Source organism: Lissotriton vulgaris, chromosome 8 (assembly GCF_964263255.1).
Source record: "Lissotriton vulgaris chromosome 8, aLisVul1.2, whole genome shotgun sequence".
Lineage (NCBI taxonomy): Eukaryota > Metazoa > Chordata > Amphibia > Caudata > Salamandridae > Lissotriton > Lissotriton vulgaris.
This window is the reverse complement of record NC_141696.1, coordinates 19,142,511-19,166,383: the sequence shown is the minus strand read 5'-3', so window position 1 is coordinate 19,166,383 and position 23,873 is coordinate 19,142,511. Positions and strand designations below refer to the sequence as shown.

Genomic DNA, 23,873 nt, shown 5'->3' with positions numbered 1-23,873 from the left:
GATAGTTTGTTATGTTATGCAGGAATGAAGGAGCGCCTAGATAGAATTTATGAGTTCGTTCAAACGGGAAAGGACCCCGACAGTATTAAGGATGCCCTGGAGAAACAGAAAGTTAACATGCAAGCACTGATACTACGATTTTTCATAAATTGTCTAATAAGAGAACGAGACAGGCCCGGAACAGATCAGAGTGAATTAGATGCATTGAGCAAGTGGGGTCAAAATATAGCTGATGGAAAACATGACAGACAAAATTGCATAGAGGCCATGTATAAAAAGATTAAGAAAGCAGTGATAGCAGTACACGAGAAAGAGAAAGAAAAGGCTCCCTCCGAGGAGGAAGAAGAATCTGAAGAACCAGAACCGACTACAAGCACTATAGCATATGTAGGTAGGGGAACTTATCTTAGGAAGGGTATCCGTCCAGAAAGCAAGAAAGTTTTCTTCTCTGCCTTAACGAATCCGAATTCTGCTGAGCATCAGTTCCAGGAAACTGATAAACGGCTTCGAGATCGAGTGGGGTACCATGTACTCAATTCCATGGATGAACAAGAATTAGCCCGATCAGCGGTATCATGGGCCGAAAATGCAGACATATATAATGATGACACCGTAGCACAGACATTTCTGAACCTCTCCCCCGACGAACAGAAATTAGCAGGGGTATATATGATTCAGCACCTTCTCATTAAGTACAGAAAACATTATTCCGATCCAGGTCCCTTACATGAGACACTAGAAGCACTACTGATGGATAGATGGAGAGGCCTAAGCACTAAATTAGTTCAAATAATTCTAGAACAACGACGCAGATATGATACCTTTGTAAGTCCTGAATATGTCCCCGCCCCACCTCCAGAAAGGAAAATGTACCATATGCAGTGCGGGAGTGGTATTGAAAGTCAGAACCCCTTACGAGAAGTACACCCTGTTATGGGTGAGGACAAGGTTTTGAAACGCGTGTATGTGCACACGCCTCTGACTAAATTAGAACTGTTAGAAATGAAGAAATTAGTACCATGCCATGATAAAGATCCTGCAGGTTTCCATAGAGAGCTTAAAGACATGTTATTAATGGGGGACTACACATATGATGATATCATGAAAATGTTGAAAGTATTATTGCCTACGGGAATATTCGAGAAATTAAAGGAAAAGGAATGGGAGGTGGGAGACACAAAGATTGCCTGGGCAGAAATAGAAGACGAAGAGAAAAAACGGGTTCCAGGGTTAGGCCTTGGGGACAAAACTAAAGCATTACCAGGTTTGATAGTACAGGTCCTGCCCAGATTATTGACAACTAGAAAGGAGGATTGGGATGCAATCTCGTCCTGTAAACAGAAACATGATGAAGATACTAGCGACTTTTATTCAAGATTCGAGAAATGTTTTATTATCAATAGTGGCCTCCAGCCAAGTAGCGAGTCGTACCCACATCTCTTTGTATCAAAGTTAGTCGAGAATTCCCTACCGTTAGTTAAAAATAGAGTGTATAAAGTCGAGAGTACATGGCAAGCAAATACGCCATCCCAGATGTTACAAATGTTACAATATCACCAGAACAGAATTAGGGAAGAACAAGATCAGGAACAGAAGCGCATGAAAGACACGAAAATGAAAATGTTAGTAGCCCAGACGGTCCCATCCGACAGCCACAGGAAAGGTACGACCCAGACAAGTCACGCTGCAGCTCCTGTTAAAGGGACATGCAATTATTGCAAGCAGCCAGGTCACTACGTACACGAATGTGCAGTTCTGAAACATAACATAGCGACGGGTAAAACTAAAGAGAGACCGCATCCGCCTAGACAAGACCATAACCAGCATCAGTCTACACAGAATACACAGCCCATGCATGCATCTGCACAGACAGCGCAGACCGTAGCAGTACCACAGCCACAGCCCATTGCTGCAACTCAGCAAGTCTCACAACAGATGTACCAGTATGCCCAGTCTGCTTACCCCGAATATTCCCGATATACATGAAACAGCCTAGAGAGGGAAGGTGGCTTGCCTCTTATCGAGATTCCTGTAGATCAAGAAGGTCCTTATGTACACAGTCAAGTATTGGGGAAAGATAGAAAGTTTTTAATTGACACAGGGGCAAGTCGCACTACAATAAGTCATGACGAAGTTCCAGGGGCACCCCTCTCAGGCTCACAAAATGTTTCCCTTGGTTTTTCAGGACAACCTATTGTAAATGAAGTATCAGAACCAGTTCCCCTGGCTGTGGGTCCATTATCACGTGTTACAGACCTGTTACTAACAAAATCATGTCCGGAAAATCTGTTAGGAATTAAAACACTGAAGGCTCTAGGAGCTATAATATGCTGCTCCCCGGAGGGAGTTAGACTCTTTCTGCGGGATTTCAAGGGTCATTACGTCCTTCGTGAGTTTGACGTCAGATTGAAAAATGTACCTGATTACTTGTGGGCAAAAGGCCCAACTGATGTAGGATGTATGCACATTACACCATACCGCGTTACCCTCAAGGCAGGTGTTGTATTACCCAGAATCAGACAATACAAGTTACCACCCGATGCTGTAGCGGCTTTACTGAAAATCATTGAAGAGCTCATTGCCCAAGGAGTGGTCGTCGAGACCGACTCCAATATCTGTAATTCACCCATCATTCCGATTCTTAAACGTACTGATCCCAATGCACCGCCAGTATATCGGCTGGTGATTGATCTTCGAGAATTGAATAAATGCATTATCCCACAGTATCCTGTGGTCCCCGATATATCATCTCTCTTGACTGCTATTGATTCAGAAGCAACGTTCTTTACTGTAATTGATCTCAAGAACGCCTTCTTCAGCGTGCCTATTGATCCAGAGAGCCAATATCTCTTCGGATTCTGTTTAAATGGACGCAGTTTCAAATTTTCGCGCGCACCTCAAGGATTCACAGAAAGCCCCAGCATCTATAGTCAAGCACTGAAAAGACAACTAGATTGTATTCAAATGCCAGTTAACACCGCTTTACTACAATACGTCGATGATCTGCTGATCACCGCACGAAGCGAGCCCGAATGTGAAAAAGCATCACTGACAGTTTTACATTTCCTGGCCGACAAGGGACACAAGGTGTCTCCTTCGAAGCTACAATTCTGTGTTCAGCAAGTTGTGTACTTGGGTCACTTGCTGTCCAAAGTGGGGAGACAGCTCACTCCCGATCGCATTCAGTTAATTGTGAACATGCCGCAACCCAAGACACAAAAGGAAGTGCGGGCCTTCATAGGCCTCACCTCGTACTGCAGACAATGGATTCCCCAGTATGCATTTCTAGCTAAACCACTCATCCACTTAACGACACAGGAGGCAGCGACTTCGACTGTCCTCCCTTGGACTCAGGAACACACACAAGCTTTTGAAGAATTAAAGAAAGTTTTATGCCAAGCACCAGTTTTAGCGACACCATGTTACAGCAAACCGTTTACACTTTTTGTTACAGAACGTGATGGCACAGCGTTGTCTGTCCTCACTCAAGACCAAGCAGGTTCACATAAGCCTTGTGCTTATTTTTCTAGTACATTGGATTCAGTAGCTCAAGCACTCCCTGCATGCTTAAAGTCAGTAGCAGCAACAGCGTTAGCAATAAGACAAAGTGATTCAATTGTTTTAGGTCATCAGTTAACAGTTCAAGTACCACATTCTGTAGAGGTTTTGTTAAACAGAACCCAGACTCAACACTTAACTATAGCACGACTGACAGGTTATGAATTAACACTATTCCAGCCACACATAGAAATCAGACGTTGCAGCATCCTGAACCCAGCAACACTGTTACCTACAGTTAGGACAGATCCAGCTCCGCATGATTGTATAGAAATAATTAATGCAGTAACTAAGCCTAGACGAGACTTAACAGATGTCCCATTGACAAATCCAGACCTGACACTTTATGTGGATGGTTCATGCATGAGAACAAGTACAGGAGAATTAGTGGCCGCGTACGCCGTGACCACTGAAACTGAAATTAAAGAAACACATCGTATTGACACACTGTCTGCTCAAGCAGCAGAGCTCATCGCTCTGACTCGAGCCTGTATTCTAGCCAAGAACAGAAATGTTAACATATACACAGATTCCCGCTATGCCTTCGGAGTTGTGCACGACTTCGGAGTCCTCTGGCAAGAACGAGGTTTTCTGACTTCCCATGGGGCCAAAATACAACATGGCCCCCTCATTCAAGCACTGTTAGAAGCAATACATTTGCCCTCGGGCATATCAGTCATGAAGTGTAAGGCACATACTAAAGTCACAGATTCTGTTTCCCAGGGTAACGACCTGGCAGACCAGACAGCAAAACATACAGCACTGACTCACACCCAGACTACTGATGTGACAAAGACAATAGTCCAGACCCAGTGTATGGCAGTTAGAGATCCCGCCCTAGATGTAATTGATATCCAGACACATGCTACTCCAGAGGAGATAAAGAAATGGACTGAACTAGGAGGGATTCAGACAGATCAAGGTTGGGTGACGAAGGGAAAATCTATATGGTTTCTCCCCGACTCAATGGTTCAAGTCATGATAAATACAGCACATAGTCCTGCCCATCTTGGAGAGAAAGCCATGTTAGACAGTTTACAGAATCTCTGGTACAACAAACACTTACGAGCAGCAGCAAAACAGAAAGTGCGTACTTGCATGATCTGTTGTCAGTTCAATCCAGGTAAAAGCGTCCCTGTTGAGCAAGGTGGATTCCATCCTCCCGATCACCCTTTTGAAGTCCTCCAGATGGATTATATCCAGATGAATAGCTGTAGAGGATTTAAGTATGTCCTTGTAATTGTTTGTGCTCTGTCCCGCTGGACCGAAGCATACCCAGTCCCAGACTACACTGCTCCGACCACTGCCAGACAGTTGGTTCGTGAATTCTTCCCACGGTACGGTTTGCCCCGTGTCGTGTATTCAGATAACGGACAGCCGTTCTCATCCGAGCTGATGAAACAAGTTTCCCTCTTGCTAGGATATCAGTGGAGGTTCCACTGTGTCCGACATCCCGAAGCAGCTGGCCTTGTAGAAAGGCATAATCAGACACTAAAAATCCGTCTTGCCAAGATCTGTCAGGAAAAAGGGGTCGACTGGATAGTCGCCCTGCCCGTGGCACTATTCTACATGAGAATGGTCGCCCACTCGAGGTCAGGGCTATCCCCGTACGAAGTGGTCTTTGGCAGACCGCCGAATATGTGGGGGACGCCCGTTCCGAAAAAGATCACTGATATTGATTGTAACATGTTGACAGATTACCTTGCCTCCTTGATGTCTGCACTCCAATCATGTCGTTCACAGGTTGCCGCAGCCTTCCCTGACAACACCGATGTAAAGGCGCATGAGGTCCGTCCAGGGGACCTGGTACTCGTCCGGAATTTCGACCGGAAAAGTCCGCTGGAGCCCCGCTGGAAGTCTCCAAAGACCGTTCTGCTTACCACCAGGACCGCCGTGAAAATCGAGGGGAGAAAGGGGTGGGTCCACACGAGTCACATCAAACTATGCAATGAACTAAAAAACGGACTGAAACAGGACTCTGACTCGTCCACCCCCACCAAAGACTGTGTTGAAGCACAAGACGTTACTGTGCCTAAAAGAGAAAAGACTCCTCAAGAACTTTACCGTATGAAGCTTCGATCTAGCAAGTCAGACAGTTTAATTGTTTAAGTCCTCCCCTAGGTGAATCGGTTAAAAAGTTTCTGACATGTATCCCCTAGATCGAGTTAGAGAGAGAGAGGAAAAGAGAAGAACATATTGCAAATCACTTCGTAGTCACTGCATAGTGACACTAATAATCATGTTTATTCTGAGTATTCTAATTATTATTGCCAGCATTCTGCTTCCTATGTACTGGCCTATTTTCAGGCGTGAACAATCTGCTTACAATGTCTCTGCTGAACACACTTTTAGTGAACTTCCCGCACATGAACTCTCTTACAGACTTGCGCTGCGCAACAACACATTCATTAGTATGTTACACCATTCCCATCAGACAAATAATGCTACAGACTGTTGGATATGTGGTCGACTCCCTCCCTACCAGAATTACAAGGGAGCTCTGCCTCTCTTTCCATACCCATTCACTCACAATGGCTCCTGTGGAGCATGGTTTAAAATAATTAATTCTTTAGATCCTGATATTGCTGTTTTCGATGGGGGCTGGGTTTGGGGAAACTTGAACTTAGTCCTGCTCAACGTCTGTTATCCTGATAAAGAGGGACTTCCCACTCGAATAGGAACTGATCTAGAAAATGAAGTATATGGATTAGGTAATTACACAATTAGCCTTATGATCCTCACTGTTGAATCTGAAACTGCTCCAGTTCTGCCCCATATGTTAGTACTACCAGTCACAGGTGAATTATGTGTTAGCAAGAAAGGTTCAGTACACGTAGGTCATAGTAAATGCACTACTGTGGTCGAGTTCAGTGACCATGGTAAATCGTCCTTCAAAGCTACCAGTCATTCCTACTTTGTTTGCGGCCATACCGCATACATACGTTTGCCTCCAGATTGGGATGGTACCTGTTACATTGCCTTCCTTCTGCCACCTGTTTTTCTAGCTCCTCCTGATTACCATAGAAATACGAATCTAGCACCGAATAGACCCAAAAGAGATATTCCCCTTGTCGACTACACAGAAACGGCATGGGAACAGTACACTGATTTCAATAAAGGATTCTTTTTCTTCCTAGGGCCTGTCCAAAACAGTAAATTAATACGCAGATTAACGAGAACACTCGAAGCAGTAGTGAACGAAACTGCCTCCGCTCTAGGTAACTTAACAGAGGAGCAGTCTGCTATACGGACTGTTGTCCTTCAAAATCGTCTTGTGATTGACGTCATCTTGGCAGATAGAGGTGGAGCCTGTAAGGTCATCGGGTCAAGCTGCTGTGTTTTCATTCCACAAAACGCACCATCTGTCTATCAAGCTATCACCCGTTTACATAAAATTGCAAATCAGATACATCAGAATCCAGGCACCTGGACTTGGTCCGGTTGGTTCTGGACTACGTTAACAGCTTGGGGATGGAAGATCTTATCCTTCCTAGGCATTGGCCTTGTTATAGTATTCAGTTGTTGCCTGTGCCTGCAGTGTGGGCCAGCGATATGTGGACTGTGTGCCACATCCTGCATTGAGCATTCCAGTTGCCTCTCAAACAGTCAAAGAAAGAAAGACGAACATATAATGTTACAAGAACAAACCGATCGATTTATGAGGATCGATATATCATGAAGGGTCCGTAGGGAACAAGGAGGGAATGAGGTAATATAAATTTTATGATCATGTTGTGTTCCCTAGCGAGTACCCCACCGACTCCATGTACGAGTTAAAGTGCATGTGACTTCCCTCCTGTACCAGCTATGAAGACGCAAATACATTTGCGTCCAACGTTAACTTGTCCTCTTTCAGACCCACCATGAATGGGTTTGATGGTCCGTTCCTAAGTATGCTATGCCAACGTCTTTTTGAAGTGTACTCCTACGTTTTTCAGCCTGGCTGAAAGTAGGCCCTGAATCTCTGCCATCGAGCCTCTTCTCTGGCTTCTGACTGCGAGGGCCCCTGCCCAAGCAGCCCCCGTACCCGTGAACTCTGACTTACTTCTAGCGCGGCCCTCCGTGCTCAGCTCAGCCTGCTGCCTGCCAAGATTGACTATAACCTTCGAGTTATCTGTTTTCCTCCCCGAAGATACATTCCAGCCTGCTAGCTTCAGTAAACATCCTTCCTCAGCTACAGGGCTAAAGGGCCAACCTGTCTTTATGCAAGTAATTCATAGCCTCTGTTGCCATGCTTCCATGGAAGGCCCCATGCCCCCACGCTTCTCATACAGACACTCAGGCGCTTATACACGCACTCACGGCAAGTATAGAATAGCTTATGCTCTAGAGACCTTTCTGCCCAGATAGCTTAGTTCCTAAACATCAGATATCAGATATGATAGAAGCACAAGTTGATCTGACATGCCAGACTTCTGTCTCTTTCCGTCAGTGTAAATGTCAAGTCCCCTGCACCCCGTCTATCACACGTCATGCAGCTGCGTGCGCATCCAAGCTTCCGATTTCTGCTGACATTGCAACATTCTGTTAGCACCACCCCTTGGTGCCACCCACTTGCGTCACCTATCAGTGACGTTTCTAGCACACACGCCTAGTTTACGCCTAGTTTACGCCTCTTGATGATGTATTAGCACCACGTGTATACTGTTATCTTGTCTTCTCTCAGCTGTTACGCCTCTTACATTGAACATTATGATGTAGATCAAGTATATAAGCTATGTATTGTCAATAAACGACAGCGCGCTCATCTATCCCTTCTGACACCCTGTGTGGTGGTCAGAACATGATATCCTGATTCCTTTATGAGGAATAAAACCCTTAGAAACTCTTACACCACGGACTCTGTTTTCCTTCATTTCGATTGAGTTATTATTGATTAAGTACTTACCTGCATAGAAATTAAGAGAGTAAATTAATTATTTACATCACCACCAAGGATTTCCTGGGTTTACTACGGCGTCCACTCCTCTTCCTATACTCTTTTGTCTAAGAGCTAAGCAAATAGGAAGGATGAATGTCAAAACCAGACAAGACTGTAGTAGATTGGTTTAAGCGCAATGTTGTAATACAATACAATACTGTCAATGGCTAGACCGATAGTTAAAAGATCAGTAAATTGACTATGGTCTTACTTTGAAAGTCTCGAAGTCAATGTCAGGGGGGTGGCCCAGCCCAGCCTCGACCAGCCCCGGACGGCCCGCCCTTTGCCCGGGCTTAGCCCGGCTGGTCCCGCGCGCGTCCCGCGACGCGGAGGGAGCTACGATGTTTTTAGCGCCTCCGGGCGCGGAAGTGGGCGTGGGTGGGCGGGGAGGAGTCACCAGGGATTCTGGGGTTTGTAGTCCCCCCGCTCTGCGGCCACTTGGTGGAACTTGCGGCGGCGGGGGGGGGGGGGGGAACAGACATCAAGGTCACCTGGCGCTTACAGTGCGAAGACAGGCTGCTTCCAGGAGGTTTTGGCTGCAAGCAGGGCTCCAATATCGGTCACGGCACTTTGGTAATGGCTCCCCGTGGTCATGCTTCGGTACGGTTAAGAAAACTAAAAACAAGCAGTGGCAAAGTCAATAGGTTTGACCTTTGCAAACTGGTGAGATGTTTATGTTTTATTACTGTAAGAATATGACACCAGGAAATACTGCTTCAACACAGCACAATAAACTGGAGTACAATTTTAATAGAGCAGAGGGGGTCCTTTCAGCAAGCAACTGTACATAAGACAGACATAGAAATTACACCTGGGTGGCATTTTAATTATGCTGAAATATTCAAAGTAATTTCACATTACTCTGTGATGTGAAATTACTGGAAATTAAGCGATTATGTCCACTTGTATAATTTTGCATAATCTTGAGCAAAAATGCCTACAGAAGAGTACAGCAACAGAGCACAGGGGATGGCTGGCCGCTGCTCTTCCTGTTCTGTTGCATTTAGCGCTATTTTCTCAGCGCAAATTGCATCATTGGGTCCATTTTGGAAACGAGGATGCATTTTGTGCTACGAAAATAGCACTAAAGGCAGTGTTAAGAACTAAAACAGGTATGTGGAGAGGCAAACTAAATAATGACAGAAAGTGTCGATACAACAAAGCACAACTGATGTCCTTCGTAGATTTATAAAAAGTCAAGTTTTGATAAAGCTTCTTGACACGATGATACAAGTGAACAGCCAATATTCTCAAAATAGGATGACCAATGAAAACAGCCAAGAAACAGCCAACGTGTTTAGCCCGAAGTGGGCTTCATCAGGGCAAAGATTTCTCGAATAAGTAACAGTCACAGTAGTTGGCAAAGGTAAAAGTACGTAGAAAAAGTGAAATCTTATTCATATACGTGTCCTATATAAATAAAGCATAAAAAGAACACCAGACAATGAAGGAACCAGACGCAGATTCATACAAGAATTTCTTCAAGAAAAATGCTGAGTTAGCTAAGTTTACTGCCACATGTAGTTGTGATTGCGTAATTGAGTTATATGCTGCAATATGTAACACGTCCAATGAGTATTAGTTGCAAAACGTCCCCATTCTTTCCGTACAATATTCACCCTCGCTTCCTGGCAACCGGGGTGACATTTTAATTATGCTGAAATATTCAAAGTAATTTCAGTAATATCACATTACTCTGTGATGTGAAATTACTGGAAATTAAGCGATTATGCCCACTTGCATAATTTTGCATAATCTTGAGCAAAAATGCCTACACAAGAGTACAGCAACAGCACAGGGGACGGCTGGCCGCTGCTCTTCCTGTTCTGTTGCATTTAGCGCTATTTTCTCAGCGCAAAATGCATCATTGGGTCCATTTTGGAAATAGCACTAAATGCAGGGTTAAGAAATTCATGTGAGTCCGAATAATTTAGCTGTAACTTGCCATAATGACGCTATTGCAAACTATGCGTGTTACACTCACTCCTAATAGAAACCCTTTTCAACTGTAATTCACCGTAATTTAGAACATTAATGTTGAGTGAACATAAACTTGTGTAATGGTTCATTTTTCTTTTTTATGTTGTTTTCACGGACTTGGGGGCATATTTTCAAGGTCCTATTGCCACAAGAATGTCACTTTATTCGACGTTCCTGTGGCGATACAAAAAACCAGTGCTAAGCTACTTAACATAGCTAAATGCTGTCTTGTAAATAAGGCACCCTTTCACGCCATATTCAGCGTGAAATGGGTGGACAATGAGTGTTGTGGTTGGATTCCTGCCGCAACACCCATTGATTTTGACACTGCCCCATATTTACAAGGGTGGCGTAGATATAGGGCAGCGCCAACATTAAGACCAAAAAAACCCGGTTTTAACATGGCGCAACAAGGAGACCTGCTTTATTTTGACTCGTATTTGATGTTTTTATATGTGCTGCATGTTGCAGTACACATTAAAACAGCAAAACAGCAAAACACCATGCATGATTGTTTATGTGCAGGAAGGTGTCCCTTCCTGCACATAAACAATCATTTAAAAAACAAGCATTTGCAATGCAATATGTCTCGCATTTACACGCTTTTGAACTATTGGCATTGTAATTGACAATGCCTTTTATTTATGTTTTGGTTTTTAAAACATAAAAGGCATTGGGGCCGATTCACAAAACTAATCTGAGATAAAATCCTAAACTTACTACTGTTGGTATTCACTGAAGGCATTTAGTAGTAGAAAAGTTAGGACTCCTAACTGTGTGTCCATTTTTTGTATATGCGGGATTTATGTTCAGAGTGAGATCTTGTGCTTAAGACTGATTAGGTTGAAATGCGTGCGTCTCTCATCTTCAACATGGAAGAAATGAAGTAAATCATGTGTGTGCGTGTATGTGCGCATGTGTGTGTTCGTTGTGTGTGAGTGGTGTATGTGTGTGCAGGCGTGTGTGTGTGGACGTGTGCTTTTTTATTTTCTGTTTTTTTTCATTGCATGAAGGTGACGAAACTTCTAAAACTGTCTCCCGGACATACCTAATGATGTTTCAAATACCCAGTGCCCTCTATGTTTCACAAGTGTGGCACCTCCTTACAAGACGTCATAAATCACGTTATGTAAACAATGAAACAGGATAAATCATGCCAATAATGGATGGTATATTTAATGCATTGTTGCATATCGATTTATATTGGTGGGGTTGACCATTTTCTTAAATGTTTTATGTAACTGTCCCTTTTATTTATCAATACATACACTAGGTGCCACATTGATCAAAGTGTTGCGTTACCCTTGCATCGCGCAATGTAACGCAACAGTAATGCAAAACTAAAGTCAGATTTACCGAGCCACGCATGGCCCCTTTGCACGTCCCTGTGGGGCTCGGTAAATCTGGAGTAACGCAACAGTAATGCAAAACTAAAGTCAGATTTACCGAGCCACGCATGTCCCCCTTGCACGTCCCTGTGGGGCTCGGTAAATATGGAGTAACGCAACAGTAATGCAAAACTAAAGTCAGAATTACCGAGCCACGCATGGCCCCCTTGCACGTCCCTGTGGCACTCGGTAAATCTGGAGTGACGCAACAGTAATGCAAAACTAAAGTCAGATTTACCGAGCCACCCATGGCCCCCTTGCATGTCCCTGTGGCACTCGGTAAATCTGGAGTGACGCAACAGTAATGCAAAACTAAAGTCAGATGTACCGAGCCACGCATGGCCCCCTTGCACATCCCTGTGGGGTTCGGTAAATCTGGAGTAACGCAACAGTAATGCAAAACTAAAGTCAGATTTACCGAGCCACGCATGGCCACCTTGCACGTCCCTGTGGCACTCGGTAAATCTGGAGTGACGCAACAGTAATGCAAAACTAAAGTCAGATTTACCGAGCCACGCATGTCCCCCTTGCACGTCCCTGTGGGGCTCGGTAAATCTGGAGTAACGCAACAGTAATCCAAAACTAAAGTCAGATTTACCGAGCCACGCATGTCCCCCTTGCACGTCCCTGTGGGGCTCGGTAAATCTGGAGTAACGCAACAGTAATGCAAAACTAAAGTCAGATTTACCGACCCACGCATGGCCCCCTTGCACGTCCCTGTGGGGCTCGGTAAATCTGGAGTAACGCAACAGTAATGCAAAACTAAAGTCAGATTTACCGAGCCACGCGTGGCCCCCTTGCACGTCCCTGTGGGGCTCGGTAAAGCTGGAGTGACGCAAGACAGCAGAAGCCGCAGCGTCCATTACTCTGCCCATGGAGGCGTTCCATGGGTGGAGTAACGCAACAGTAATGCAAACCTAAAGTCAGATTTACCGAGCCACGCATGGCTCCCTTGCACGTCCCTGTGGCACTCGGTAAATCTGGAGTAACGCAACAGTAATGCAAAACTAAAGTCAGATTTACTGAGCCACGCGTGGCCCCCTTGCACGTCCCTGTGGGGCTCGGTAAATCTGGAGTGACGCAAGACAGCAGAAGCCGCAGCACCCATTACTCTGCCCATGGAGGCGTTCCATGGGTGGAGTCACATCCGCCATGAATGTAGGCGCAGTCCCACATTCACCATGAGTGTCTGACCTGGAATATGTCTAAATCCGACGCCTTCCGAAGGGAGGTGTAACGAGGAGAAATATCTTGATTTTTCCATGACTTTTATTTCTCTTTCTCTGTGTGCTGCATTCATGAGGAAACAAACAAAACAAGTGATGGACCGAATGTGGATCAATGTCACACATTCACCCCAGTCCAAAGATCTGGGCCCAAATCCATAGTTTTTTTGCACTCCACACCACCCTGGGTTAGACAATGGCGATATGCAAATCAGCTCTGACCCTGTGCCCCATGGAAACAGTCCAGTCCGAACTACAAAAGCCATGTCCTTCCCAGAACGGAATCAAGCATCCAAGGACCGGACCGGTTTCGAGGTAACACCTCTCATCAGCCCGGCTAGCTTGACTCCAGTGGTGTGGAGTGCCTGGGACCCACGTCTGAGCATCCCCAGCGCACTTATGGCGAATTTGCAAACAAAACAAGTGATGGACTGAATGTGGATCAATGTCACACATGGCTGTTGTAGTTCGGACTGGACTGTTCCCATGGGGCACAGGGTCAGAGCTGATTTGCATAAAGCCATTATCTGACCCAGGGTGGTGTGGAGTGCAAAAAACAATGGATTTAGGCCCAGATCCTTCTACTGGGGTGAATGTAAGACATTGATCTACATTCTGTCCATCAAATTGTTTTTTGTAATTTTCGCATTCATGAGGAAAAGCATCAGGTGTCCCTTCCAGCCCCAAAACAATCCTGCTTAGAAGCAGGCACACTTGCAGCATGATGCAAAGCGGCCTTCACTGCGCTAGACAGACAAAAGCACACCCGTGCAAGGAGAGGACAGGAACGCACCATATAATGTTATATATGGGGCATTCCTACCCTCTCCCTTTTAGGCGGTGCAGCGCCGCAAAGTAGCTGCTGCGTTGCCTGAAAAATGTAATAATATCGTTCTTGAGGGGAGTGGCATCAATTATTGTGATGTCATCAGGCTCACGGTCATGTTGCATCACTTTCTGGGATTCAAAGTCATATAATATCACTTCCTGTGATATCATTGATCTCAAAGGGTGTGTGATGTCACTTCCTGTCATATCATTGTTGTCAAAGGGTGTGTGATGTCACTTCCTGTTATATCATTTATGCCAAAAGGGTGGGTGATGTCACTTCCTGTGATATCATTGTTGTCAAAGGGTGTGTGATGTCACTTCCTGTGCTATCATTGATGTCAAAGGTTTTGTGATGTCGCTTTCAGTAACCCTGGTATTTCAGGGGATCACCGTCCAGGGCAGCCCTGTTTATCAGAACTGATGGCCGGTGTGTGGAGCTGGGATTTATTTGGGGCACTAAAGCCATAAATGGTGACGTCGAGGCTGTGGAGCCGGAGGGGAGCTGTAGGCATTACCTTCACCCACCCTCGTCTCCGCAGGGGTGGGGTTGGGACTGCAGCCTTACATGTGCCTTCTCCACACCTCCTTCTGTGCAATCAGTCTTTCATTAGACTGAGATGCTGCGGACGCAAGACGGGGGCGAACCTGGGGGTGAGGAGAGACCCCCCCTCTATATTTAGAGCAGGGACTCCCTTCCTTCCCCCTACTTGAGCTAAGAGGAATCAGGGAAGTGTCCCCGGTGCCCTGGCAGGGTGGCTGCGTGGATGGAATGACGCTGTACTTGTGTAATCTGGCTTCAGGGCGCTTTAAACCCAGCCCACTGGGAGCAGCCCCTGGATGTGCACCTAAGGCCCCGCGGGGGCTGCTTATGAATATTAACTCTTTCACCTCCTAATGAATACCTTGTTTACTCTCTAAACAAAATTTAAAAGGTGTGATACCAACTTCCACACATCTGTTTAAGATCAGTGTGGCTTTCAGCTGTTTCTGAGGTATACCACCAATTGACATTTTGAAAAACCTACACGTGATTTATAAAATCGTAAAGCAAACCAAAAAATGCTCTTTTAAAATTTCTTTGGGATTCTGCTAAAATGTTGTTTATTTTAATTTGGCTGATTTCATATATATTGGGATGTCCCTGTCTAAGACATCATTGTGAATTAAATATGCTAACTTGTCCCATTGCTATATTTCCCAGGACTTGTGTCCAGTGTTAATGTAGTTATGTGTTCCTGTGCTTTTGAATCCAGCAGCACCTGTAGTCTGGTTTGCTTTAAACTGCCAACAAACATCACCTGACTTAAATAGTAATATTGCCCTTTATAAACACAACAAATAAAATAAATATACAAATAAGACTATACCTTAGTTATATATTAATGCACACTATAAACAAAATATGTACAACTCACACATGTTTGATCATCTTAGCCAACGCTGTGTGTCCAGTGATCAGCCTCATGATCTCATCACATCACATGCCTCCATTTTAGTAGGAGACACTGGTGCATTAAAGCTTTATTGCTTCAGATAAAGGCTCAAGGCAGCATGACAGCCCAGGATGGGACCCTCACAACCCTTGGGAGGGGGGTTCCACCATGGCAGGACCACAAGACTTGCTGCCAGCCTTCTCTTCTGAAGTTGGCCATTTCCTATCACGCGTCAATACTTACTGGGGCTTGGTCTGCACTCATGTCCACAGCCATTGCTTACGCAGGTCTGACCCTCAGGACAATATCCTTCTGGTCCACACAGTTCAGCGCACAGTCCTACACCTAGAATAGAGAAATACAGCAGTATGAATAGACATTAACATGGTAAAAAACCAGTTAGTGCCCCATTCTGTCACCATAGTAATGAAATAGCATCTTATTGCCTGAAGATGATCACGAGTAATGGCAGGCGGGAGTCAATACGCCATTCCCTCAGAACCTTGAACATTCGCTGACTTCTCAACACCGAAATCCAAATCCCACCTGCCTCGTTCTGAATCCACCCCCTAGAGAGAAACCCTCCCTTGGTATGTTCCAGACTCAAACATGAACAACAAGTCACCAAAATGGCGGCTGTACAAGAAGTGACATCATCTATGCTTTGGGACTCATGACATCAGATGTCTCCCCCGACTCTTGGGCCCTAAGCATGAAGTAGTCTCCTACTTGATGCTGAGGGACAAGAGAAGGACAAACGGATCGAATTGTATAAGGTAAACTGTGCTCAGAAAGACAGTGTCCTTTCCCTTCAGGTCTCTGGTGTCCTGACCTCAGAGCAGGGACAGCAAGGCTGGTGCCAGGGTTTAAAAGGCTAATGCATGGGTAGCAGCTCCTGCCTCTGATTAGTGACTGGGAGCTCAGATCAGATGATGCCCCCCTCGTATGGACAGCTGGGCAGGGCGTTCACCTCAAGCTCCCTACGACTCATCTCCGCGCTCTGCGGCACGCTGGGTCCTGCCATGCGATCACCAGGTATGGAGCTCTTGCTAAAAGACACAAGATGCAGCGACCTAGACCAGCGTTGAGGAAAAGCGATGGTGATGGGTGGAATGCGGGAATTCATCTGTGCATTTGAAATCACTGGGGTCACATTTCAGACCCTTGGTTTTTGTCACTATCATACTTTAGACACAGATCAGCCAGATGTAAATCAGTCTTGATTCCGGAACAGTCTACCATGTACTGCCAGGCCAGGTCCACCTCAGAGGAAATGCAAGAAAACCCAGACCAGTTTCGACCTGTTTTGGCTTCATAATGTGATGGTTTAAAGGTCATAGTGAACCTATGGTTGAAGGTTCAAAGACACTTTATTCGGATAACATCATATCCATAAAAGCACAGCTACTCAGCAGGTTAAATGTTTACAAATAAGAGAGTCATAGTAAAATCCATTAGCAACATACAGTATACAATAATCTGTCAAATTCGTGCAAAAATACATGAATAAATAATATAGAAACTCAAAGATTGGACATCAACTGACGTGCTCGAACAGCAATTCTCCAAAAACTGCATGAGCGAAAAACTAGCTTTTCGTTATCCAGGGAAAGTAACCTCAGGTAAGCGTTTACCAGACTAATAGCGAATTGTTTTTAAAATACGGGGTTAAAAGCCACTTAATATACTTTAAAAATTATTTACAGAAAAACAAAAAATGTAAGATAGATTCTAACCATCACATGGGCAAGGAAGGTGGTCAAGGCCAGAGTGGTGACCAAGGGGAAAACATAAAACAAATTTGATAGGGCCTGCCCTTAGGTGAAATAAAAGGCTCCTCTCCCAATGGCTCATAGGCAGGGTAAGGTAGTTAGCCAGCAGATGCACGGGATGTTCAATGGACATTTAGCAAAGGACAAGGGATTTTTTTTGTTCCTTTTCAATCCTTTCGACTCTTTATCATGAATAGAGGGCACTCCTGAGCTCATTTGTATTCATAGTCACTGCTGTGCTAGGATTTAGGAAGATACTTCCCTTGTTAACGCTGCATGGGCTCTGAAACGCCCCTGCTAGCCAAGGGATGTCCTTCCCTTTCTCACATCCAATACAATCACTAATGATCTCTCTCGTTAGGGATGCGGCCCGGTATTTCCAAACAGATAACCAAAAGAGGGCAGGGCGGGTGTTAGCCCCTTAAATGCTCATGACGAGCTCAGCTCGTCATGCAGTACAGTGCTCGTATGCTCATGACGAGCTGAGCTCGTCATGACCACACCCATTTCTATTAGGGTCCAGCACAGAAGAGGAATCTCTCAAGCAGCGATGTGGCTAATAACATTTTCTATAAAATTTAAGTTGAGTTCCCTATGGCAAACATATAGGGGTGTGGAGATTGGGACGCCTAGTAGCTTTCTGCAAAATCTATTCTCTTCCAGTTGGATACAGGGGCTCTTGGCGATGCCCCAAACCTCAGGGCAATACTAGGCTGTTGGCAGGCATTGTACTTACAAAAAAATAAAAAATTGCTAAAATGTCACCTGATATCTTTGGGCTTGGAAGACTGAAAATTGAGTTGGAGGCCTTTCAGAGCTTGCTCCTGGAGTGAGCCATGTGTTCAGTCCAGGAGCCGTTCGCAGCAAAGACCACCCCGAGATATGGAAAGGTGCTAGTGCTCATCAACTTCTGATTGCCCACAGACATAAAACTAAGGTGGCGTTTCCTGCGACCAGACAACATTAGAAAAGATTTTTTAAAGTTAGTACATAGGCCCAAGCTATCCACGTGGTTGACAAAACCATGCACTAAGGTGGGAAAGGAATTAGGAGTGCGGCCCATAAGGACAGAGTCATCCGCATAGAGTAGCACAGGGAGCGCTTTCCCATTGATTTTTGGGACGTCTTCGGTCAATGTTTTAACCAATGAGTTCATACGATGGGTAGTGAATGAATGTAAAGGGGTATGCTTGAATGTGAAGTGCTACGTGCAAATGTGAAAGGGTGTGCATCAATGTGAAGGGGTATGTGTGAATGTCCAGGGGTGTGTGAAAGTGAAGGGGTATGCCTTCAAGCGAAGGACAATGTGTGAATGTAAGTCAGCGAGCATGAATCTGAAGGTGTACGCATGAATGTGGGAGGACATGGGAGATTGTCTAAAGATACAAAGAGATCTGAAGGCCCATGTGGGAGTGTGAAGGGGTGTTTATGAATGGGAAGGACTAGCAATGGATGTGAAAGGGGTCATTTTGAATGTTGTTTTATGCACGAGTACGAAATGTTATGAATAAATATTCAGACATCTGTGTGAATGTGAAGGGGTATGATTGAATAGAAAATGGTATACATGAATGTAAATGGTATGTTTGAATGTGGAAGGGTATGTGTGTATGTAAAAGGTTCATGTGAACATAAAAGAGTATTTGTAAAGGGTATGGGTGAATGTGAAGGGGTATATATGAACATGCAAAGCTATGTGTGAATGAGAAAGGAAATATTTGACTTTGAAGGGGTATATGTGAACGTGAATGAAATGTGTAAATGGGAAAGGTGATGTGTGAGTGTGAAAGGGTAAATGTGAATGTGAAACAGTATATGTGAATGCAAAGCGGCACGTGATATTTGAACGTGTATGTGTGAATGTGATGGGGCATGCATGATAGTGAATAAGTTGGTTTGAATATGACAGGGCTTATTTGATAGGGTTGGGTGGGTCTAAATGTGAAAGGGTATGGTGAACGGGTATATTTGAATCAGAGTGGTATGCGTGAATGGGTAATTTTGAATGTGAATTACCCCCGGCCCCCTACAGCCCTGAAAGCTACCCCTCACCCCCAGCCCTGAAAACTAGTGCCAACCCAAACTACAGCCCAGCCCCACTTACCTCACTGCGGATCTCTTCCTGCACGGTCTCCCTGCTTCCTTCCCCAGCAGCTAGACCGCGCACTGCCTTAACCATGCATATGCGCGGTTAACGCAAGCGTGGTTTACCTTGCGGAGTTGGAACACACGTGGTTAAGACTGCGGTGCTCCGACTGTTTCCCGTCTGCGACTTCACTGTGAATCTCCTTAAACCTCCTCAAACTAGGCGTTCAGCCGGAAGGAGGCAGATCTTTTACATTTTTTGTGACCATGGCCTGGAACAAGCTCCCCGCGAGGCTGAGACATACTGTCCCACGACCCCATTTTCGGGAAACAGTTGAAGGCCTGGCTTTTTTTTCGGCCCCTGACCCTATCTGCCACTCTCTCATTTGAAGAACCCAGGGCTTTATGTAGGATGAAAAAACTGGGGGCGGGGGTCACCTGGCATGACGTCATGCCGTAACTTCTCCACTAGTGAGAAGAGCAGTGTAAGCACGCACACATGATGTTCCTGTTGTCACTGCAGTCCAAGAAAAATGGATAACCCGTGCCAGGGCACAAACCAGAGCCCGATGGAGACCAATTTCGAGGCCCCCTTGACCCCTTGGCTGCAGGGCGAATTTCGCCATGGCGTCGGAAGATGGAGGGTGTGCGCGGCGCCGCTGTGCTCGTGACAGAACCACGCCGTCATGAGCCACGGGTGGCGTGTGCTCATGACTGCGTGGGTCCATCACATCCCCCCCCTCCTCATTAATTCCCCCGCACAGGCGGGGAATTAAAGCCGCGGCAGCCGCATGACGGAACCACGCCGTCATGAGTACACGCTGCCCGTGGCTCATGATGGTGTGGTTCCGTCATGAGCAGGCAAGGTGTTAAAAAAACTGCCGGTGTCAGACTTGGTGAGACCGGGTCCACTTAAAGCCCTGGAAGAACACTAAAAGGTTCCCAGAGCCCTTCCTCTGCTTTACTCAAAAGTCCCTCCTCTGAATTGTATACCGCCTAGTGCCAAGGTGTTCCCTTAGGAGGGACAGCAGCGCTTTACGAATCCCTAATCCAATTCAATTAAATATACCACCCACCCTGTCCCCTCACTGTTTCCCAGTGCCTTTGCCTTGTGTCAATGTACTTTCCTGTAATTTGAATTCAGCAATGCCCTTTGTCAGTGTATTTTCCTGTGGTTTGAATTCAGCTGTGCCCTGTGTCAATGTGTTTTTCTGTGGTTTGAATTCAGCAGTGCCCTGTGTCAATGTATTTTCCTGTGGTTTGAATTCAGCAGTGCCCTGTGTCAATGTGTTTTTCTGTGGCTTGAATTCAGCAGTGCCCTGTGTCAGTGTATTTTCCTGTGATTTGAATTCAGCAGTGCCCTGTGTCAATGTGTTTTTCTGTGGTTTGAATTCAGCAGTGCCCTGTGTCAATGCATTTTCCTGTGGTTTGAATTCAGCTCTGCCCTGTGCCAATGTGTTTTTCTGTGGTTTGAATTCAGCAGTGGCCTGTGTCAATGTATTTTCCTGTGATTTGAATTCAGCAGCGCCCTGTGTCAATGTGTTTTTCTGTGGCTTGAATTCAGCAGTGCCCTGTGTCAATGTATTTTCCTGTGGTTTGAATTCAGCAGTGCCCTGTGTTAATGTGTTTTCCTGTGGTTTGAATTCAGCAGTGCCCTGTGTCAATGTATTTTCCTGTGGTTTGAATTCAGCAGCGCCCTGTGTCAATGTGTTTTTCTGTGGCTTGAATTCAGCAGTGCCCTGTGTCAATGTATTTTCCTGTGGTTTGAATTCAGCAGTGCCCTGTGTTAATGTGTTTTTCTGTGGTTTGAATTCAGCAGTGCCCTGTGTCAATGTATTTTCGTGTCATTTGAATTCAGCAGTGCCCTTTGTCAATGTATTTTCCTGTGGTTTGAATTCAGCTGTGCCCTGTGTCAATGTGTTTTTCTGTGGTTTGAATTCAGCAGTGCCCTGTGTCAATGTATTTTCCTGTGGTTTGAATTCAGCAGTGCCCTGTGTCAATGTATTTCCTGTGGTTTGAATTCATTAGTGTCCTGTGTTAATGTGTTTTCCTGTGGTTTGAATTCAGCAGTGCCCTGTGTTAATGTGTTTTCCTGTGGTTTGAATTCAGCAGTGCCCTGTGTGAATGTATTTTCCTGTGGTTTGAATTCAGCAGTGCCCTGTGTCAATGTATTTCCTGTGTTTTGAATTCATTAGTGTCCTGTGTTCATGTGTTTTCCTGTGGTTTGAATTCAGCAGTGCCCTGTGTTAATGTGTTTTCCTGTGGTTTCAATTCAGCAGTGCCCTGTGTTAATGTGTTTTCCTGTGGTTTGAATTCAGCAGTGCCCTGTGTTAATGTGTTTTCCTGTGGTTTCAATTCAGCAGTGCCCTGTGTTCATGTGTTTTCCGGTGATTTGAATTCAGCAGTGCCCTGTGTTAATGTGTTTTCCTGTGGTGTGAATTCAGCAGTGCCCTGTGTTAATGTGTTTTCCTGTGGTGTGAATTCAGCAGTGCCCTGTGTTCATGTGTTTTCCTGTGGTTTCAATTCAGCAGTGCCCTGTGTTCATGTGTTTTCCTGTGGTTTGAATTCAGCAGTGCCCTGTGTTCATGTGTTTTCCTGTGGTTTGAATTCAGCAGTGCCCTGTGTTAATGTGTTTTCCTGTGGTGTGAATTCAGCAGTGCCCTGTGTTAATGTGTTTTCCGGTGATTTGAATTCAGCAGTGCCCTGTGTTAATGTGTTATCCTGTGGTGTGAATTCAGCAGTGCCCTGTGTTAATGTGTTTTCCTGTGGTGTGAATTCAGCAGTGCCCTGTGTTCATGTGTTTTCCTGTGGTTTCAATTCAGCAGTGCCCTGTGTTCATGTGTTTTCCTGTGGTTTGAATTCAGCAGTGCCCTGTGTTCATGTGTTTTCCTGTGGTTTGAATTCAGCAGTGCCCTGTGTTAATGTGTTTTCCTGTGGTGTGAATTCAGCAGTGCCCTGTGTTAATGTGTTTTCCGGTGATTTGAATTCAGCAGTGCCCTGTGTTAATGTGTTTTCCGGTGATTTGAATTCAGCAGTGCCCTGTGTTAATGTGTTTTCCGGTGATTTGAATTCAGCAGTGCCCTGTGTTCGTGTGTTTTCCTGTGGTTTGAATTCAGCAGTGCCCTGCGTTCATGTGTTTTCCTGTGGTTTGAATTCAGCAGTGCCCTGTGTTAATGTATGTTCCTGTGGTTTGAATTCAGCAGCCCCTGCAGTCTGGGGAGCTCTCGAGCTGCCAACAAACATCACCTGCCTCAAAAGTAATCTTGGTTCGGGCTCTTACCTTGTGGTGCTGACAGAGCGCCCCCAGTCGAGAGGGCGAGCAGAGCGAGGAGGAGCAGGGAGCCGGTGACCTTCATGCTGCTGGAGTCGGCGGGAGCGATCCCAGCAGCTGAGCCCCGGTGGCTTTTATACATCCCTTGGGTGGCACACCCTGCATTGTCGGTGACGCCTGTCCAGAGGCAGTGCCTGAGTGACGTCACCCAGGGCCAGGTGACGCAAGGGCCACATTTCCCAGCATCACTGACTAATCCCCCTGTGGGTTCATGGTTTCTTTATTTATTCAACTGTTCCTGGTGCATTAGAGTCGCGTCTCACTCCATGATTGACGCCGCGTGTGATCCTCGGCCGCTGCTCACCTGCGTGTGCTTTGTAACCTGTCCCTCTCATCCGGGTTCTTCCGGGACCTTCCCAGCACAGATGAAAAGGTCTGCAGAAAAGCCCAGTATCGACGCCTTCCTCACCTCATACTCACGCTCCCATCTCTTCTTCAGACTTGGCACAGCGCCAAGTTTAGAGAATGTTTCTGTTAATCCGCGCCCAGAAGCCCTCGCGGGGATCAGCCACGCTCTACAAATCTAGTGTGATTAATTGAGGGATGGATTAATACTTGTGTGAACTCTTCATATTTCCTCCTCGCTGGGACTCGGTCACTTGTGAAACTGAATTATTTCCCGCTTGGTACATTTCTTTTTTTAATAGTTTTAATCCTTCGAAGGTTCGAGCCTTCCCCCTCCCCCTCCCCCCCCCTCATGTTTTTTAAATCCCTCTCAGCTTCTTTGCATTCGATGTAAACATTGGTGAGTTCAAAACATGTTGAGTGACAGGAGACTGCAGAGCACGAGCCCGATGAATATTGATTGTGCAACCCCCTGAGGGTGGCCATGAATACAGGGACGGTGGCCTGCGAGGGACACCGGACCACCATGGCTGTCTTTGCATTTCCAAACAGAGAACTTTTTTTAAAGCAGCCCTTGTCCTTCAGAGGAACCAGTAATGCTTAAAAAACAAAGGGATGAAACAGCTGGGTGAAAATGTCAGTTAAAACCTACAGTTTTTAAACAAAACAAAACCGCTGAAATTCACCAGTTATAGTAAATATAACTTGTGTCCTAAAGTAACTATACTGCATACCCTCTCCATGCCCTGCTAACTACCCCTCATGTTGAATCAGTTATGACATCAATTATAATGTCACTGCAGCAATTGTTAACAGGAGGGGGAGCGAGGTATAGTTGCCATAGGGCACGATGTATAATAACTTGAAATAACTTGAAATAACTGTAACTGGTGAATTTCAGTGGTATGGTTTGTTTTAACTGATATTTACACCTATTCACAATGAATCCAGGCACTCAAAGTCAAGAAAAGGAGTGGGATTATATGTAGAAGTGTCCAGTGTC

At 45.4% G+C, this 23,873-nt stretch overlaps 1 protein-coding gene across 1 annotated transcript in view; it reads right to left on the bottom strand.

Annotated features, from left to right (window-relative positions):
* LOC147693253 (uncharacterized) overlaps window positions 1–22,768 on the bottom strand; it is a 58,041-nt gene extending 35,273 nt beyond the window's left edge. The window contains exons 1-2 of the mRNA XM_086933649.1: window positions 22,475–22,768; window positions 15,581–15,682 (exon numbers count right to left, since the gene is read on the bottom strand). Of these exons, the coding sequence (XP_086789775.1) occupies window positions 15,581–15,682; window positions 22,475–22,607 (235 nt within the window). The 5' untranslated portion in view covers window positions 22,608–22,768. The remainder of the gene's footprint in view (window positions 1–15,580; window positions 15,683–22,474) is intronic.
* Window positions 22,769–23,873: the final 1,105 nt, after the last annotated feature.